General features: G+C 39.4%; 1 protein-coding gene and 1 non-coding gene across 37 annotated transcripts in view; both read left to right on the forward strand.

Annotated features, from left to right (window-relative positions):
- The window catches only part of MGA (MAX dimerization protein MGA), a 148,740-nt gene that overhangs the window by 65,456 nt on the left and 69,834 nt on the right, over positions 1 to 13,450 (forward strand). For 34 of the 36 annotated variants that reach the window (XR_010151619.1, XR_010151614.1, XR_010151615.1 and 31 more), the window contains 3 exons: positions 9,735 to 10,683; positions 12,501 to 12,579; positions 12,702 to 12,797. Coding sequence is in view for 25 of the 36 variants with exons in the window: in XM_054667392.2 (XP_054523367.1) it covers positions 9,735 to 10,683; positions 12,501 to 12,579; positions 12,702 to 12,797 (1,124 nt within the window). In the remaining 11 variants the exon portion in view is untranslated. Of the gene's footprint in view, positions 1 to 3,230; positions 3,349 to 8,857; positions 9,182 to 9,734; positions 10,684 to 12,500; positions 12,580 to 12,701; positions 12,798 to 13,450 lie in introns of those variants that run through there. The other 2 variants (XM_054667402.2, XR_008539546.2) reach the window with 2 other exon arrangements.
- Positions 5,227 to 5,319, forward strand: MIR626 (microRNA mir-626). Its single transcript, NR_035952.1, has one exon. It is a non-coding gene; the product is annotated as a microRNA mir-626 (primary transcript).

Below are 13,450 nucleotides of genomic sequence, written 5' to 3' on the forward strand. Positions count from 1 at the left end.
CCATCTCTATAAAAACTTAAAAAAATAATTAGCTGGGCATGGTGGCACACACCTGTAGGCCCAGCTACTTGAGAGGCTGAGGTGGGAGGATTGCTTGAGTTGAGCCTGGGAGGTTGAGGTTGCAGTGAGCCATGGTTGTACCACTGCATGGGCAACAGAGTGAGATGCTGTCTTAAAAAAAAATTTTTTTTTGAGTGGTCATTCATGTCTCCTGATCTTAGAGAAACTAATTCTGTATTTTTTATAGCATGTTGGGTGTAGTTTTTGTGTAGTGCTCTTTATCATGTTGAAATACTTTCCTACTGTTACCCATTTTCCTGAATATTGTTAAGAATGAGTGTTGAATTTCATCAAATGATTTTTCTAAATCCATTGAAATATCATATGTTTTTTCTCCTTTATTTTGTTAATATGGTGAATTAACATTGATTTAGAGGGGAGGGGTGATCTTACATTCTTGGGCTAAACATTACCTGGCCATGATGATATCATCCTTTTTAATATTACTGGTTTCAATTTGCTAATATTTTATTGAGGATTTTTGCACCAAATTCATGTGGGATATTTGTTTATAGTTTTATTTCTGATGTGTTAGCAGTAGGGTTATGGTTACCTCATAAAACACGTTGCAAAGTGTTCTGTTTTCTGTATGTGCTGAGTTTGTGCAAGATTGCTGTTTTTTTTTTCATTATGTATTTGATAGAATTTATCAGTGAAGCCACAGAGTTTTCTTGTTGGCAGAATTCAAATCATGACTTCAAGTTCTTTGTTTTTTTCTATTTCATTGATTTTTCTCTCATCATTAACTCCTTTGTTCTACTTGTTTTTGGTTTAATTTGCCTTAGATTAGGGTTTGGTGGACTAAGACCCATGGATCATATGTGCCTACCGTTGGTTTTTACTTGGCTTGTAAGCTAAGAATGATTTTTAACAGTTTTCAGTGATTGGGGAAAAAAAAACAGTTATTTGTGATGTGAAAATTAAAGTTCAAATTTCAGTGTCCTGTTTTTTGGAAGACAGTCATGCTTGTCTTTTGTATTTGTATTTTGTATTTGTATTTATTTTATTTTGTTTATGTATTGTCTGTAGCTTGAGTAGTTGCAGTAGAGACTGTATGGACTGCAAAGCCTAAAATTTTTACTGTTTAGCCCTTTACAGAAAAAAATTATCAACTCCTGTCTTAGATAATTGATTTTAGACTTTTTCATTTGTATGTATTTTAAACTATACGTTTGACTCTTGAGCACTACTTTAGGTACATTCTACACATTTGGTATGTTGATAAGTTTGTTACTGATTTGTAGTTTGATTCCGTTGTTGTCAAAGAACATATGGCTTAAAACCTTTGGAAATTATCAAGGGTTTGCTTTATTGTCTAGCGTGTCATCTGTTTCTGATTGATACTTCATGTATACTTGAAAAGGGTGTGTGTATTGTACAGTTGTTGGATATAATATTCTATAAAGGCTTATCAAGTAAGTTTGATTGATAGTGTTATTCAGTTCTTCTGTCCTGATTTTTTTAATGTCAGTTACTGAGAAAGATGGGTTAAAATCTCCCACCGTATTTGTGGATTTGTCTGTTTCTCTTTTTGGTACTATAGATTTTTGCTTCAAATACTTTGAAGCTAATATATGATTAGGTACATATACTTCTAGGGTTGTTTATGTTTTCTTGGTTAATTGAACTCATAAAGTTTTAATTATGTGCCTCTTATCTCTGATAAAACTTTTATTTTGAGATGGAGCCTCACTCTGTCACTGAGGCTGGAGTGCAGTGGTGCGATGTCGGCTCACTGCAACATCTGCCTCCCGGGTTCAAGCGATTCTCCTGCCTCAGCTTCCCGAGTAGCTGTGATTACTGGCACACACTGCCGTGCCAACCTAATTTTTTGTATTTTAGTAGAGATGGGGTTTCACTGTGTTGCCCAGGCTGGTCTTGAACTCCTGAGCTCAGGTGATCCACCTGCCTACCAAAGTGCTGAGATTACAGACATGAGCCACCGTGCCCGGCCTAAAACTCCTTATTTTAAAGTCTACTTTGTTTGATGTTATTGAGCCATACTGGTTTCCTTCTAATAAGTTTTTGCATGGTTTATCTTTTTCCCTCCTTGTACTTTAATTCTTCTTCCTTGAATTTACATTGCGACTCTTTTAAATAGCTGATAGTTGGACTTGTTTCTTTATCCACTGTTATAACCTTTGGCTTTTAATTGGACTGTTTTGTTCATTTACATTTAATGCCATTACTTATGTAGCTGAGTTTTAACCATGTCATCTTGCTATTTCCTGCTTCTCTTATCTGTTTATCTTTCCCTGTTTTTGTGTGGATTGAGCTTTTCAAATTCCATTTATATAAAAATTACCTCTTTGTAATTTTTTTAGTGGTTGCATTTGTCTACTCAGGCTGCCATAACAAAATATCATAGATTGGCTGGCTTAAGCAACAGAAGTTTTATTTTTTTCACAGTTCTGGAGGCTAGAAAGTCCAAGATCAAAGTTCTGGCAGGGTTTGGTTTCTCATGTCTCATCTTGGCTTGTATACATATATAGCTGCTTTCTTATTATGTCCACACATGGGGGGAGCAGGGGATGTCTCTCTTCCTCTTCTTATAAGCCCACCATCCTGTTGGATTAGAGTCCTACCCTTAAAACCTCTTTTAACCCTAATTTTCTCCTAAAGCCCTGTTTGGGCTTCCACATACAAATTTGGTGGGGGACACAATTCAGTATATAGCAGTGTTATATGGATTACAATGTGCATCCTTAATTTATTGAATATAATTTGAATAATGAACTGCTAATGCACTTCTGTTTGATGTCCTTCTATGTGATATAAGCCTCTAAACCTTGTTACTTTATTTGCTTTAAACAGTTAGTAGTTGGTGTGTGCCCTCTCCCTCTCTCTGTGGCTCGCTCTCATCCTCTCTTGCCTTCCCTTACCCTCCCTCCCTCTTCCTTTCTCTCCCTACCTCTCTCCCTCTCTTCTCCCTTCTCCTTCCTCCCTTCCTTTCTCCCTTTCTCCTTCTCTCCTTTTCTTTCTCTCTCCCTCTCTTTCTCCTCTTTCCCTCTCTCCTTCTCTCCCTAAAAATAAAGTCAGTAGTCATTTAAATAATATAAGAAAAGTCTTTTATATTTACGTATTTATTTATTTGTTTTCATCTGTTTCTGGATCTGTGTTTATTTTGGTTCATTTTCTTTTTCTTTTTTCTTTTCTTTTTTTTGAGATAGAGTCTCACTCTGTCACCCAGGCTGGAGTGCAGTGATGTGATCTCAGCTCACTGCAACCTCTGCCTACCAGGTTCAGGTGATTTTCCTGCTTCAGCCTCCGGAGTAGCTGGGACTACAGGTATGCACCACCACACCTGGCTAATTTTTGTATTTTTAGTAGAGACAGGGTTTTGCCATGTAGGCCAGGCTGGTCTTGAACTCCTGGCCTCAAGTGATCTGTCCACCTCAGCCTCAGCCACCACACCTGGCCCATATTGTTTCATTTTCTAACAGTCTGAAGAACTTCCTTTAATAGTTATTTTTTAAAAACTTTAAAAATGGAGATATAATTCACATACAATAAAATCTACATAAAATTCACTTACCAACTGAAAGTGTAGCGTTCAATGGTTTTTAATATATTCACAGGATTGCGCAACCATTACTTCAGTGCTGCAGTCAGTTTTAGGACATTCCCAGCACCCCAGAAAGAAAACCCATTAAAGTAACTTCCCATTTTCCCTCAACCACTCCCCAGCTCCACCCAATCCAACACAACCACCTGTCTCTGTCTCTGTAGATTTGCCTATTTTGGATATTTTATATAAATGGAATCATTTAATATGTGGTCTTTTGTGCCTGGCTTGTTTTACTTAGCTTGATGTTTTTAAGGTTCATCCATGTGTAGCATGTATCTGTACTTCGTTTCTTTTTATTGTCAAATAATATTGTGTGGACATTACCACATTTTATTTATTCATCAGTTGGACAGTAAGGTTTTTAGTTTTTGGCTGTTACGAATAATGTTTCTGTGAACATTTGTATACAAGTCTTTGCGTGAACACAGTTTTTTGGTGTTGAAAAGACCATTCTTTCCTCTCTTGAATTGTCTTGGCACCTTGGCAATTGAATCAGTTGACATAAATGTGGGCACTTATTTCTGGACTCTCAATTCTGTTAGTTGATCTGTATATCTAGTCTTAACGTCAGTATCACACTGTTGACTGGGCACGGTGGATCATGCTTAAAATCTCAGCACTTTGGGAGGCCAAGGCAGTAGGATAGCTTGAGCCCAGGAGTTTGAGACCAGCCTGGTCAACATGGTGAAACCCTGTCTCTACTAAAGAGAACCTGTCTCTACAAAAAAATAAAAATAATAGCTGGGTGGTGTGGTGGTATGTGTCTGTAGTCCCAGCTACTCGAGAGGCTAAAGTGGGAGGATCACTTGTTTGCAGGAATTTGAGGTTGCAGTGAGGTATGATTGCACCATTGCACTCTAGCCTAGGTGACACAGTGGGACCTTGTCTCAAAACCAAACCAAACTAATAGACACACTGTCTTAATTACTGTAGCTTTGTACTAAGCTGAAACCTGGAAGTGTGAGTCCTCTGAGAACTTTGTTTCTAATTTTCAAGATTGCTTTGTTTTTTTTTTTTTTTTTTTTTTGGTGGCTCCCTTGCATTTTCATGTGAATTTTAGGGTCAGTTTGTCACTTTCTGAAAAAAAAATCACAGATGGAGTTTTGGTAGATACTGCATTGAATTTGTAGATCACTTTAGGGATTATTGCTGTTTTACCAATATGAAATATTTTTTGTCCATAAACGTGGGATTTTTTCTATTTATTTTGGTCTTTAATTTGTTTCAACAGTGTTTTATAGTTTTCCATGTATAAGTCTTAAACTTCTTGTGTTAAATTTATTCCTAAATATTTTATTCTTGTTGATGCTATTGTAAAATGGAATTACTTCCTCATTTCACTTTTGACATTCATTGCTAGTTTGTAGAAAAACAATTTGTGTGTGTGTGTGTCTTGGATCCTGGAATCTTGCTAAACTGATTTATTAGTTCTAATAGTTTTTTAGTGGATTCTTTAGTATTTTCCATATACAAGATCATTTACCTGTGAATAGAGATAGTTTTGCTTTTTCCTCTACAATCTGGATGCCTTTTATTTCTTTTTCTTGCCTAATCATCCTGATAGAATCTCTAGTACAAGGAAGTAGACGTGGCAAGAACTGATATATTTGTCTTATTTGAGAGCTGAGGAGTATTTTTATGCAATCTGAATGATCTCAGCTGTCTGAAAATGTCTTCAATTTTAAAGGCTTCTTTTGGTAGGTATAGAACATTAGTTTTTCTTTCAACACTTCATGATTGGCGGTAAAGTATATTGTCTTCTGACTTACATAGTTTCCATTGAGTCACTAGTCAGTCTGTTGTTCTCTTTGTTGTTCCTCCAGTGTAATGTCTGTTTTTCCCTCTGCTGCTTTCAGTATTTTTCTCTTCATCTTTCATTTTCAGCAGCCTGACCTTGATGTGCCTAGATATGACTTTTTTTTTTTTTCCTTCTATTCGTCCCCATTGTTGCTTACTGAGCTTCTTGGATCTGTGGGTTAAAATCTTTTGCTTTTGGAAGATTTTTGTTCATTTTCTCTTCAAGTATTTCTTCACTTTGTTTCTCTTGTCTTTTTGGCAGGGCAGTTACTAGTATGTTAGATCATTTTATGTTGTCCCAGGGATCTCTGACACTTTTTTGTTTTGTTTTGTTTTGTTTGTTTCTCTGTCTCCTTCAGTCTAGGTGATTTCAAGTGGCTTCCTATTTTAGTAAATTTCAGCTCACCTCTCGTTTCAGCTGTGTCAAGGGAGGAGTGGTTGGTCTCCTATCCCTGGCAGGACCTTAGGACCTAAGCATTGGTAGACTACATGTTCTCTTATTTCCAGGCCAGCCTTTCTGCGGCACTGCTGTTTATTCTGCAGAAGTCCTCTGGAGGGGGTGGTAATTGGACAGCAGTGAGGACTAGTTTCCTATTTGGGGTCCTCGAGATTCTGCCCATGCTCGGGCATTAAAAGTTGGTTTCTCTGTGTTTTTGCAAAGATCCTTTGCCTATAGTTGCTTTTTTCTCTCCTTACTGTATCTTCACACAGTGCAAATGCTGCTTAGGGTTGAAAGCAGTAGCTATCTCCGGTCACCTAGAGAAGGCTGATCCTCTTCTGTAATTCACTTCATTTAGGCTTATTTATGTCTAGAGGTCTTCAGTATCTTGTAAGAAAAATAATTTAGTGTTTTCTCATGGTTATGGCAAAAGTGATGATATTTTGTGATCTTCCACATTCTAACTGGAGGTGGAAATCTTCCATTGGAGGATTTCCTTTTTCTTTTTTTGAGACGGAGTCTCACTCTGTCACCCAGGCTGGAGTGCAGTGGTGCGATCTTGGCTCACTGCAACCTCTGCCTCCTGGTTTCAAGCGATTTTCCAGCCTCAGCCTCCCGAGTAGCTGGGATTACAGGTGTGCGCCACTGCATCCAGCTAATGTTTTGTATTTTTAGTAGAGACGGGGTTTTACCATGTTGAACTCCTGACCTCAGGTAATCCACCCGCATCAGCCTCCCAAAGTGCTAGGATTATAGGCGTGAGCCACTGCGCCCAGCCAATTTTTTAAAAAATATTTTAGTACAGATGAGGTTTCACCATGTTGCCCCCAGAGTGGTCTCAAACTCCTGAGCTCAGGCAATCTGCCTGCCTCGGCCTCCCAAAGTGTTAGGATTACAGGCATGAGCCACCACACCCGGCTTCTATTGGAGGATTTTCTTTTTTTTATTATTATTATACTTTAAGTTTTAGGGTACATGTGCACAATGTGCAGGTTAGTTACATATGTATACATGTGCCATGCTGGTGCACTGCACCCACTAACTCGTCATCTAGCATTAGGTATATCTCCCAATGCTATCCCTCCCCCCTCCCCCCACCCCACAACAGTCCCCAAAGTGTGATGTTCCCCTTTCTGTGTCCATGCGTTCTCATTGTTCAATTCCCACCTATGAGTGAGAATATGCGGTGTTTGGTTTTTCGTTCTTGCGATAGTTTACTGAGAATGATGATGCAGGATTTTCAAGTAAGGTTAAAATCTTAAGTAGAAATTGTGCAAGGAACAAGTAACTACACATTCATGTAATGGTTGCTTGTGCCTATTTTAAGTTTTATAAAGTTTTATGAAGACACTGGGTTAGCAAGTAGTGAAAAAAATAGTACTTCATTAATGATGGCTTGGTGTTGAAAATGTATTTTATTGGACTGAGACACTAATGTAATATTTTCTGTGTGATTGGATCCTATGGAGTATACTGCAGGTTATTGTTTAAGATGAGGCTGAAATGGCTGAGGATAAATTATATTGGGCTTAGAAAAGCATCCCAGATATTTATACTTTTTTCTTTAGTTTCAGAAGCCTTTGAAATGCTTTTAGACAGGCAAGTAACGTCAATATAGTTCAATATTTTAGGAAGATAAATTCAGTAATAAAAGTAATGGATGTGAAAGTGTCTCGATTATTGGGGATATTTAATTTTATTGCCTTTTCTTGTGATTTTGCCCCTCAAATCACTGCCTTGCAGTGATTTCTGCAAGAAATCTAAGAAAATATTTCTTAGATTTTAAGAAATATTCTGGGGGGAAAAAACTGTTTAGTGTAACTTTTCTAGTTATAAGTGGAGGAGGGTCAGTCTGCTCTGAGCTATTTCACACTATTAATGGAAACCTACCTACCTAACTTTTTAAAAAGTGACTGGGCCGGGCGTGGTGGCTCACACCTGTAATCCCAACACTTTGGGAGGCTGAGGTGGGCGGATCACGAGGTTAGGAGTTCGAGACCAGCCTGGCCAACATGGTAAAACCCTATCTCTACTAAAAATACAAAAATTAGCCGGGCGTGTTGGTGCATGCCTATAATCACAGCTGTTCGGGAGGCCAAGGCAGGAGAATTGTTTGAACCTTGGAGGTGGAGGTTGCCACTGTACTCCAGCCTGGGTGACAGAGCAAGACCCCATCTCAGGGGAAAAAAAAGTGACTGATCAGAAGAAAATATTTTAGTTGCGTAAATGCTGTTTTCTTATTTTTGAAATTTTAAATTTTTTGTTTATTTATTTTAGAGGAGGCATCCTGCTCTGTTGCCCAGGCTTTTTTTCTTCTTTTTTTTGAGACAGAGTCTTGCTCTGTTGCCCAGGCTGGAGTGCAGTGGCACAATCTCGGCTCACTGCAAGCTCTGCCTCCCAGGTTCACACCATTCTCCTGCCTCAGCCTCCCGAGTAGCTGGGACTACAGGCGCCCGCCACCACGCCCAGCTGATTTTTTGTATTTTTAGCACCGTGTTAGCCAGGATGGTCTTGATCTCCTGACTTCGTGATCCACCCGCCTCGGCCTCCCAAAGCACTGGGATTACAGGCGTGAGCCACCGCGCCCGGCTCCAGGGTTTAATTCAGTGGTGCAATTGTAGCTCACTGCAGCCTCGAACTCCTGGGCACAAGCAGTCCTGGCACCTCAGTCTTCTGAATAGCTGGTACTACAGGCGTGTGCCACCATGCCTGGCTATAAATGCTGTTTTCAGTCATAGGCTTTGAACTATTTTAAAAAAATGCCCACAATCCTTTGTTACATGTTATTTGTTAGTGAATATATATAGTGGTGTGTATAGTTTTTCTCAAAGCAGTTTTCATCCTGCTTTCCTGTGCTGCTAACGTGTTGACTTGTGTGGATATTTTGAGGTGGGGGGAAATGAGAGGTGCAGTTTTAGAATTTCTGAGTCTGAGAATTTTAATTCGTCATTACTTTATGTGGAATCTTTTTTTTTTTTTCTTTTTTGACACAGGGTCTTGCTCTGTCGCCAGGCTGGAGTGCAGTGGCACAATCTCGGCTCTCTGCAACCTCCACCTCCTGGGTTCAAGCGATTATTCTGCCTCAGCCTCTTGAGTAGCTGGGACTACTGGCATGTGCTACCACGCCGAGCTAATTTTTGTATTTTTAGTAGAGATGGGGTTTCACCATGTTGGCCAGAATGGTCTCAATCTCTTGACCTTGTGATCCGCCTGCCTCAGCCTCCCAAAGTACTGGAATTACAGGCGTGAGCCATCGCTCCTGCTACGTGGAATCTTAACCCAATTTTTTATTTCTACCATATTCTCAAGATACATTGGTACAGTTCTTAGGCTTTCAATGGATGATTGGGAGGAGGGGGAAACTAGATGTTTATGTTGTTTTTGGATGAATTATACACAATATATCTGGGTCATATGTATTTGCCTTTAACTCCCTATCTTTTATTTTGGAAGAATTAGTGGTGAATTCTTTATATTGAAAGTGAGTGTTTCAATTTTAAAGTTGAAAAATCATCTGGCAACATCATGACTATACTAAAAACCAATGAATTGTATACTCTAAAATTGCTGCAATATTATGTTTTATGTTATGTGAATTTAATCTCAAAACATACAGGAAAATATCAGCTGGCAGTTTAATGGCCCTTTCCGGTTTGTGTTGCAATTCTTAGTTGTGATGGATGTGTGTTCGCTTTACAGGGCTGTTAATCACCGTGTGGATTTTTAGAGTTTTTGAGTGTTTTTGAGGAATGGCTCAGGAAATCTGATGTGTTACTTGGATTCCTAACATCTTTTTTTTTTTTTTCTCTTTAAGTCTTGTTAATGGATCATTTTGTACTTTTAAAATCCCTTTCCACTCTCTCTCTCCAGTCTTATTGCCAGCAGTTTTGAAGATGACTCCCGTGTAGCCTCACCATTAGACCAGAACGGAAGCTTCAATGTTGTTATTAAAGAGGAACCTCTAGATGATTATGACTACGAACTTGGTGAGTGCCCAGAAGGGGTCACTGTGAAACAGGAAGAGACAGATGAAGAGACGGATGTATACTCAAACAGTGATGATGATCCTATACTAGAGAAACAGCTAAAGAGGCACAATAAAGTTGACAACCCAGAAGCTGACCATCTATCTTCTAAATGGCTTCCAAGCAGCCCATCAGGTGTTGCTAAAGCTAAAATGTTCAAATTAGACACTGGAAAGATGCCAGTAGTCTATCTGGAGCCCTGTGCTGTCACCAGAAGCACAGTGAAGATTTCTGAACTCCCTGATAACATGCTTTCCACATCTCGAAAGGATAAATCTTCTATGTTGGCAGAATTGGAATATTTGCCTACATACATTGAAAATTCCAATGAGACTGCCTTCTGCTTAGGCAAGGAATCAGAAAATGGTCTTAGAAAACATTCACCAGATCTCAGAGTGGTACAAAAATATCCCTTACTGAAAGAGCCTCAGTGGAAATATCCTGATATATCTGACAGCATTAGCACAGAAAGAATACTTGACGATTCAAAGGATTCAGTTGGAGACTCACTTTCAGGAAAAGAGGACTTGGGCAGAAAGAGAACAACTATGCTTAAGATTGCAACAGCCGCAAAGGTAGTGAATGCTAATCAGAATGCCTCTCCAAATGTCCCTGGAAAAAGAGGAAGGCCACGAAAATTGAAACTCTGTAAGGCAGGACGACCACCTAAGAACACAGGAAAGTCTTTAATTTCTACAAAGAATACACCTGTAAGCCCTGGGAGTACCTTTCCAGATGTGAAGCCTGATCTGGAAGATGTGGATGGTGTTCTCTTTGTTTCCTTTGAATCAAAGGTAAGATTGTAATTTTCAAGATTCTTTAAGGCTAATTAGTCATACTTGAATTGTATACTGGCTTGTAAGTAACTCGATTTACAATCTAGTTTTGTGATATCTATTTGTGAGGGTGTATGGGGGGGTGGAGTTGGGAGGGAAGTGTCTCCAAAATGTTTGGTTTAGTTAATAGGAATAACTTAAGATACTTCATTTGAATAGACTTTAAAAAGTATGTCTTGCTTAGATTTCAGTTTATGATTTTTGCATAGCTGTGTTTAAAAAAAGTCTTCGGGTCTTACTGGAATTTTCATCATTATGGATTTTGGAAAGGACTAAAAATACATGAAATATTTACTAACTCTTTGGTGACGCTCCATTTCTTTTACCTCCTGGTTTTCTTTTCTTTTTCTTTTTCTTTTTTTTTTTTTTTTTGAGACAGAGTCTTGCTCTGTTGCCCAGGCTGGAGTTCAGTGGCACGATCTCAGCTCACTGCAATCTCCATCTCCCGAGTTCAAGCCATTCTCGTGCCCCAGCCTCACGAGTAGCTGGGATTACAGGCGTGTGCCACCACACCCAGCTAATTTTTGTAATTTTGGTAGAGACGGGGTTTTGCAATGTTGGCCAGCTGATTTCTAACTACTTCAGCCTCCCAAAGTGCTGGGATTACATGCATGAGCCACCGCTCCTGGCCCTGGTTTTCAGTAGTAGTAGTAGAGTACCATTGGAGAACCAAATATTAACAGTCATCTTAACTCTCCTGTCTTACACATTGAAGTCTCTGTTTATTCCACTCTGACTCTTCAACCAGATTATTTTTCTTTGAAATTTTTATAGAAGCCCAGTCTTTTTTTATTTATTTTTTGAGATGGAGTCTTGGTCTGTGGCTCATGCTGGAGTGCAGTAGCATAATCTCGGCTCACTGCAAACTCCGCCTCCTGTGTTCTCGCCATTCCCCTGCCTCAGACTCCCGAGTAGCTGGGACTACAGGTGCTCGCCACCATGTCCGGCTAATTTTTTTTGTATTTTTAGTAGAGACGGGGTTTCACCATATTAGCCAGGATGGTCTCGATCTCCTGGCCTCATGATCCTCCTGCCTCAGCCTCCCAAAGTGCTGGAATTACAAGCGTGAGCCACTGCGCCTGGCCTCTTTTTTTTTTTTTGAGACGGAATCTTGCTCTGTCACCAGCTGGAGTGCAGTGGCACAATCTTGGCTCACTGCAACCTCTGTCTCCCAGGTTCAAGCAGTTCCCCTGCCTCAGCCTCCCGAGTAGCTGGGACTACAGGCGTGCATCACCATGCCCAGCTATTTTTTTTATTTTAGTAGAGACAGGGTTTCACCATGTGGCCAGGATGGTCTCAATCTCCTGACCTTGTGATCCACCTGCCTCGGCCTCCCAAAGTGCTGGGATTATAGGCGTGAGCCACCGTGCCAGGCTGTCTTTCTTAATTGACTACACAGATGTTGGATATTTAATCCCTTCTACCTGTTCTTTTCCTCCCTTCTTGTTAGCTGAGTAAGCTATCTGAATATAGGCTCTGAGAAGTGAACATGCAAATTGGCGTATACTTTGAGGTCAGTTAGCTCAGTATGACATCATATTCACATTTTTTTACTTCCCCCTTTTCCCCTTCTGATTATTAAAGTAATATTAATGTAGAACACTTAGAAAATATCAAAAAGTATGAAAAAATTGCTCCTGTTCTGCCAATGTTAGCGTAACTGTAGGCATGGAGATATTTTCCTTCTGGTCTTTAAATTTTTTTTAATCCTGTTTTACATTTAAGTTTTCAGAAGCAATATGAACTACTTTTTTTTTTTTTTTTTTGATGTATAGGAAGCTCTAGACATTCATGCAGTTGATGGGACAACAGAAGAATCTTCTAGTCTCCAGGCATCAACCACAAATGACTCAGGTATTATAAAATAGTATAAAAAGAGTTGTATTTGTGGTTTGGGCTCCAGCAATGAAACATGCAACATTCATTTGTCTGTAGTGTACAGTAGCTTATTTTATTACTATTTATTTTGGGTGTAGGTTACAGAGCAAGAATTTCCCAGTTGGAAAAGGAATTGATAGAAGATTTGAAGTCTTTGCGGCACAAGCAGGTGATACATCCTGGTCTTCAAGAAGGTAATAGACTAGCGACTTCTTTTTTTTGTTTTCTTTTTTTCTTTCTTCCCTACTGTTTCTCCTCTTTTTCCTCTCTCTTTCTCATCTCTTTTTTTCTGTTTTTTCCTCTTTCTTTCTAGCCTTGATTTCATTTCTTTCAGCACGTCTTTCAGTTTGCATATTTTTCTCTTCTCTGTCTCCATAATTCTTCCCTTTAGTTTAAAAACCATGTCTAATATCTTATGTAAGAAAAAAATGTATCATGGTAAAGCAAGTGATATTTTCTTTGTTCATTCTTATAACCTGGTATTCGCCCCTTCCCATTTCTCATCTTAATTTGGTTGCTTTTGTTTATGTGTGTGTGTGTTTGTTTGTTTGAGACGGAGTTTCGCTCTGTCGCCCAGGCGGCTGGAGTGCAGTGGTGCAATCTCTGCTCACTGCAAGCTCCGCCTCCTGGGTTCACGCCATTCTCCTGCCTCAGCCTCCCAAGTAGCTGGGACCACAGGCGCCTGCCACCGCGCCTGGCTAATTTTTTTGTATTTTTAGTAGAGACAGGGTTTCATCGTGTTAGCCAGGATGGTCTTGATCTCCTGACCTTGTGATCCGCCCGCCTCGGCCTCCCAATTATGTGTTTGTTTTTATAATTTTGGAGGAAGGGTCTTCTTTGTCCTTTA

The sequence above is a fragment of the Pan troglodytes genome, chromosome 16, assembly GCF_028858775.2.
Source record: "Pan troglodytes isolate AG18354 chromosome 16, NHGRI_mPanTro3-v2.0_pri, whole genome shotgun sequence".
Classification (NCBI taxonomy): Eukaryota; Metazoa; Chordata; class Mammalia; order Primates; family Hominidae; genus Pan; species Pan troglodytes.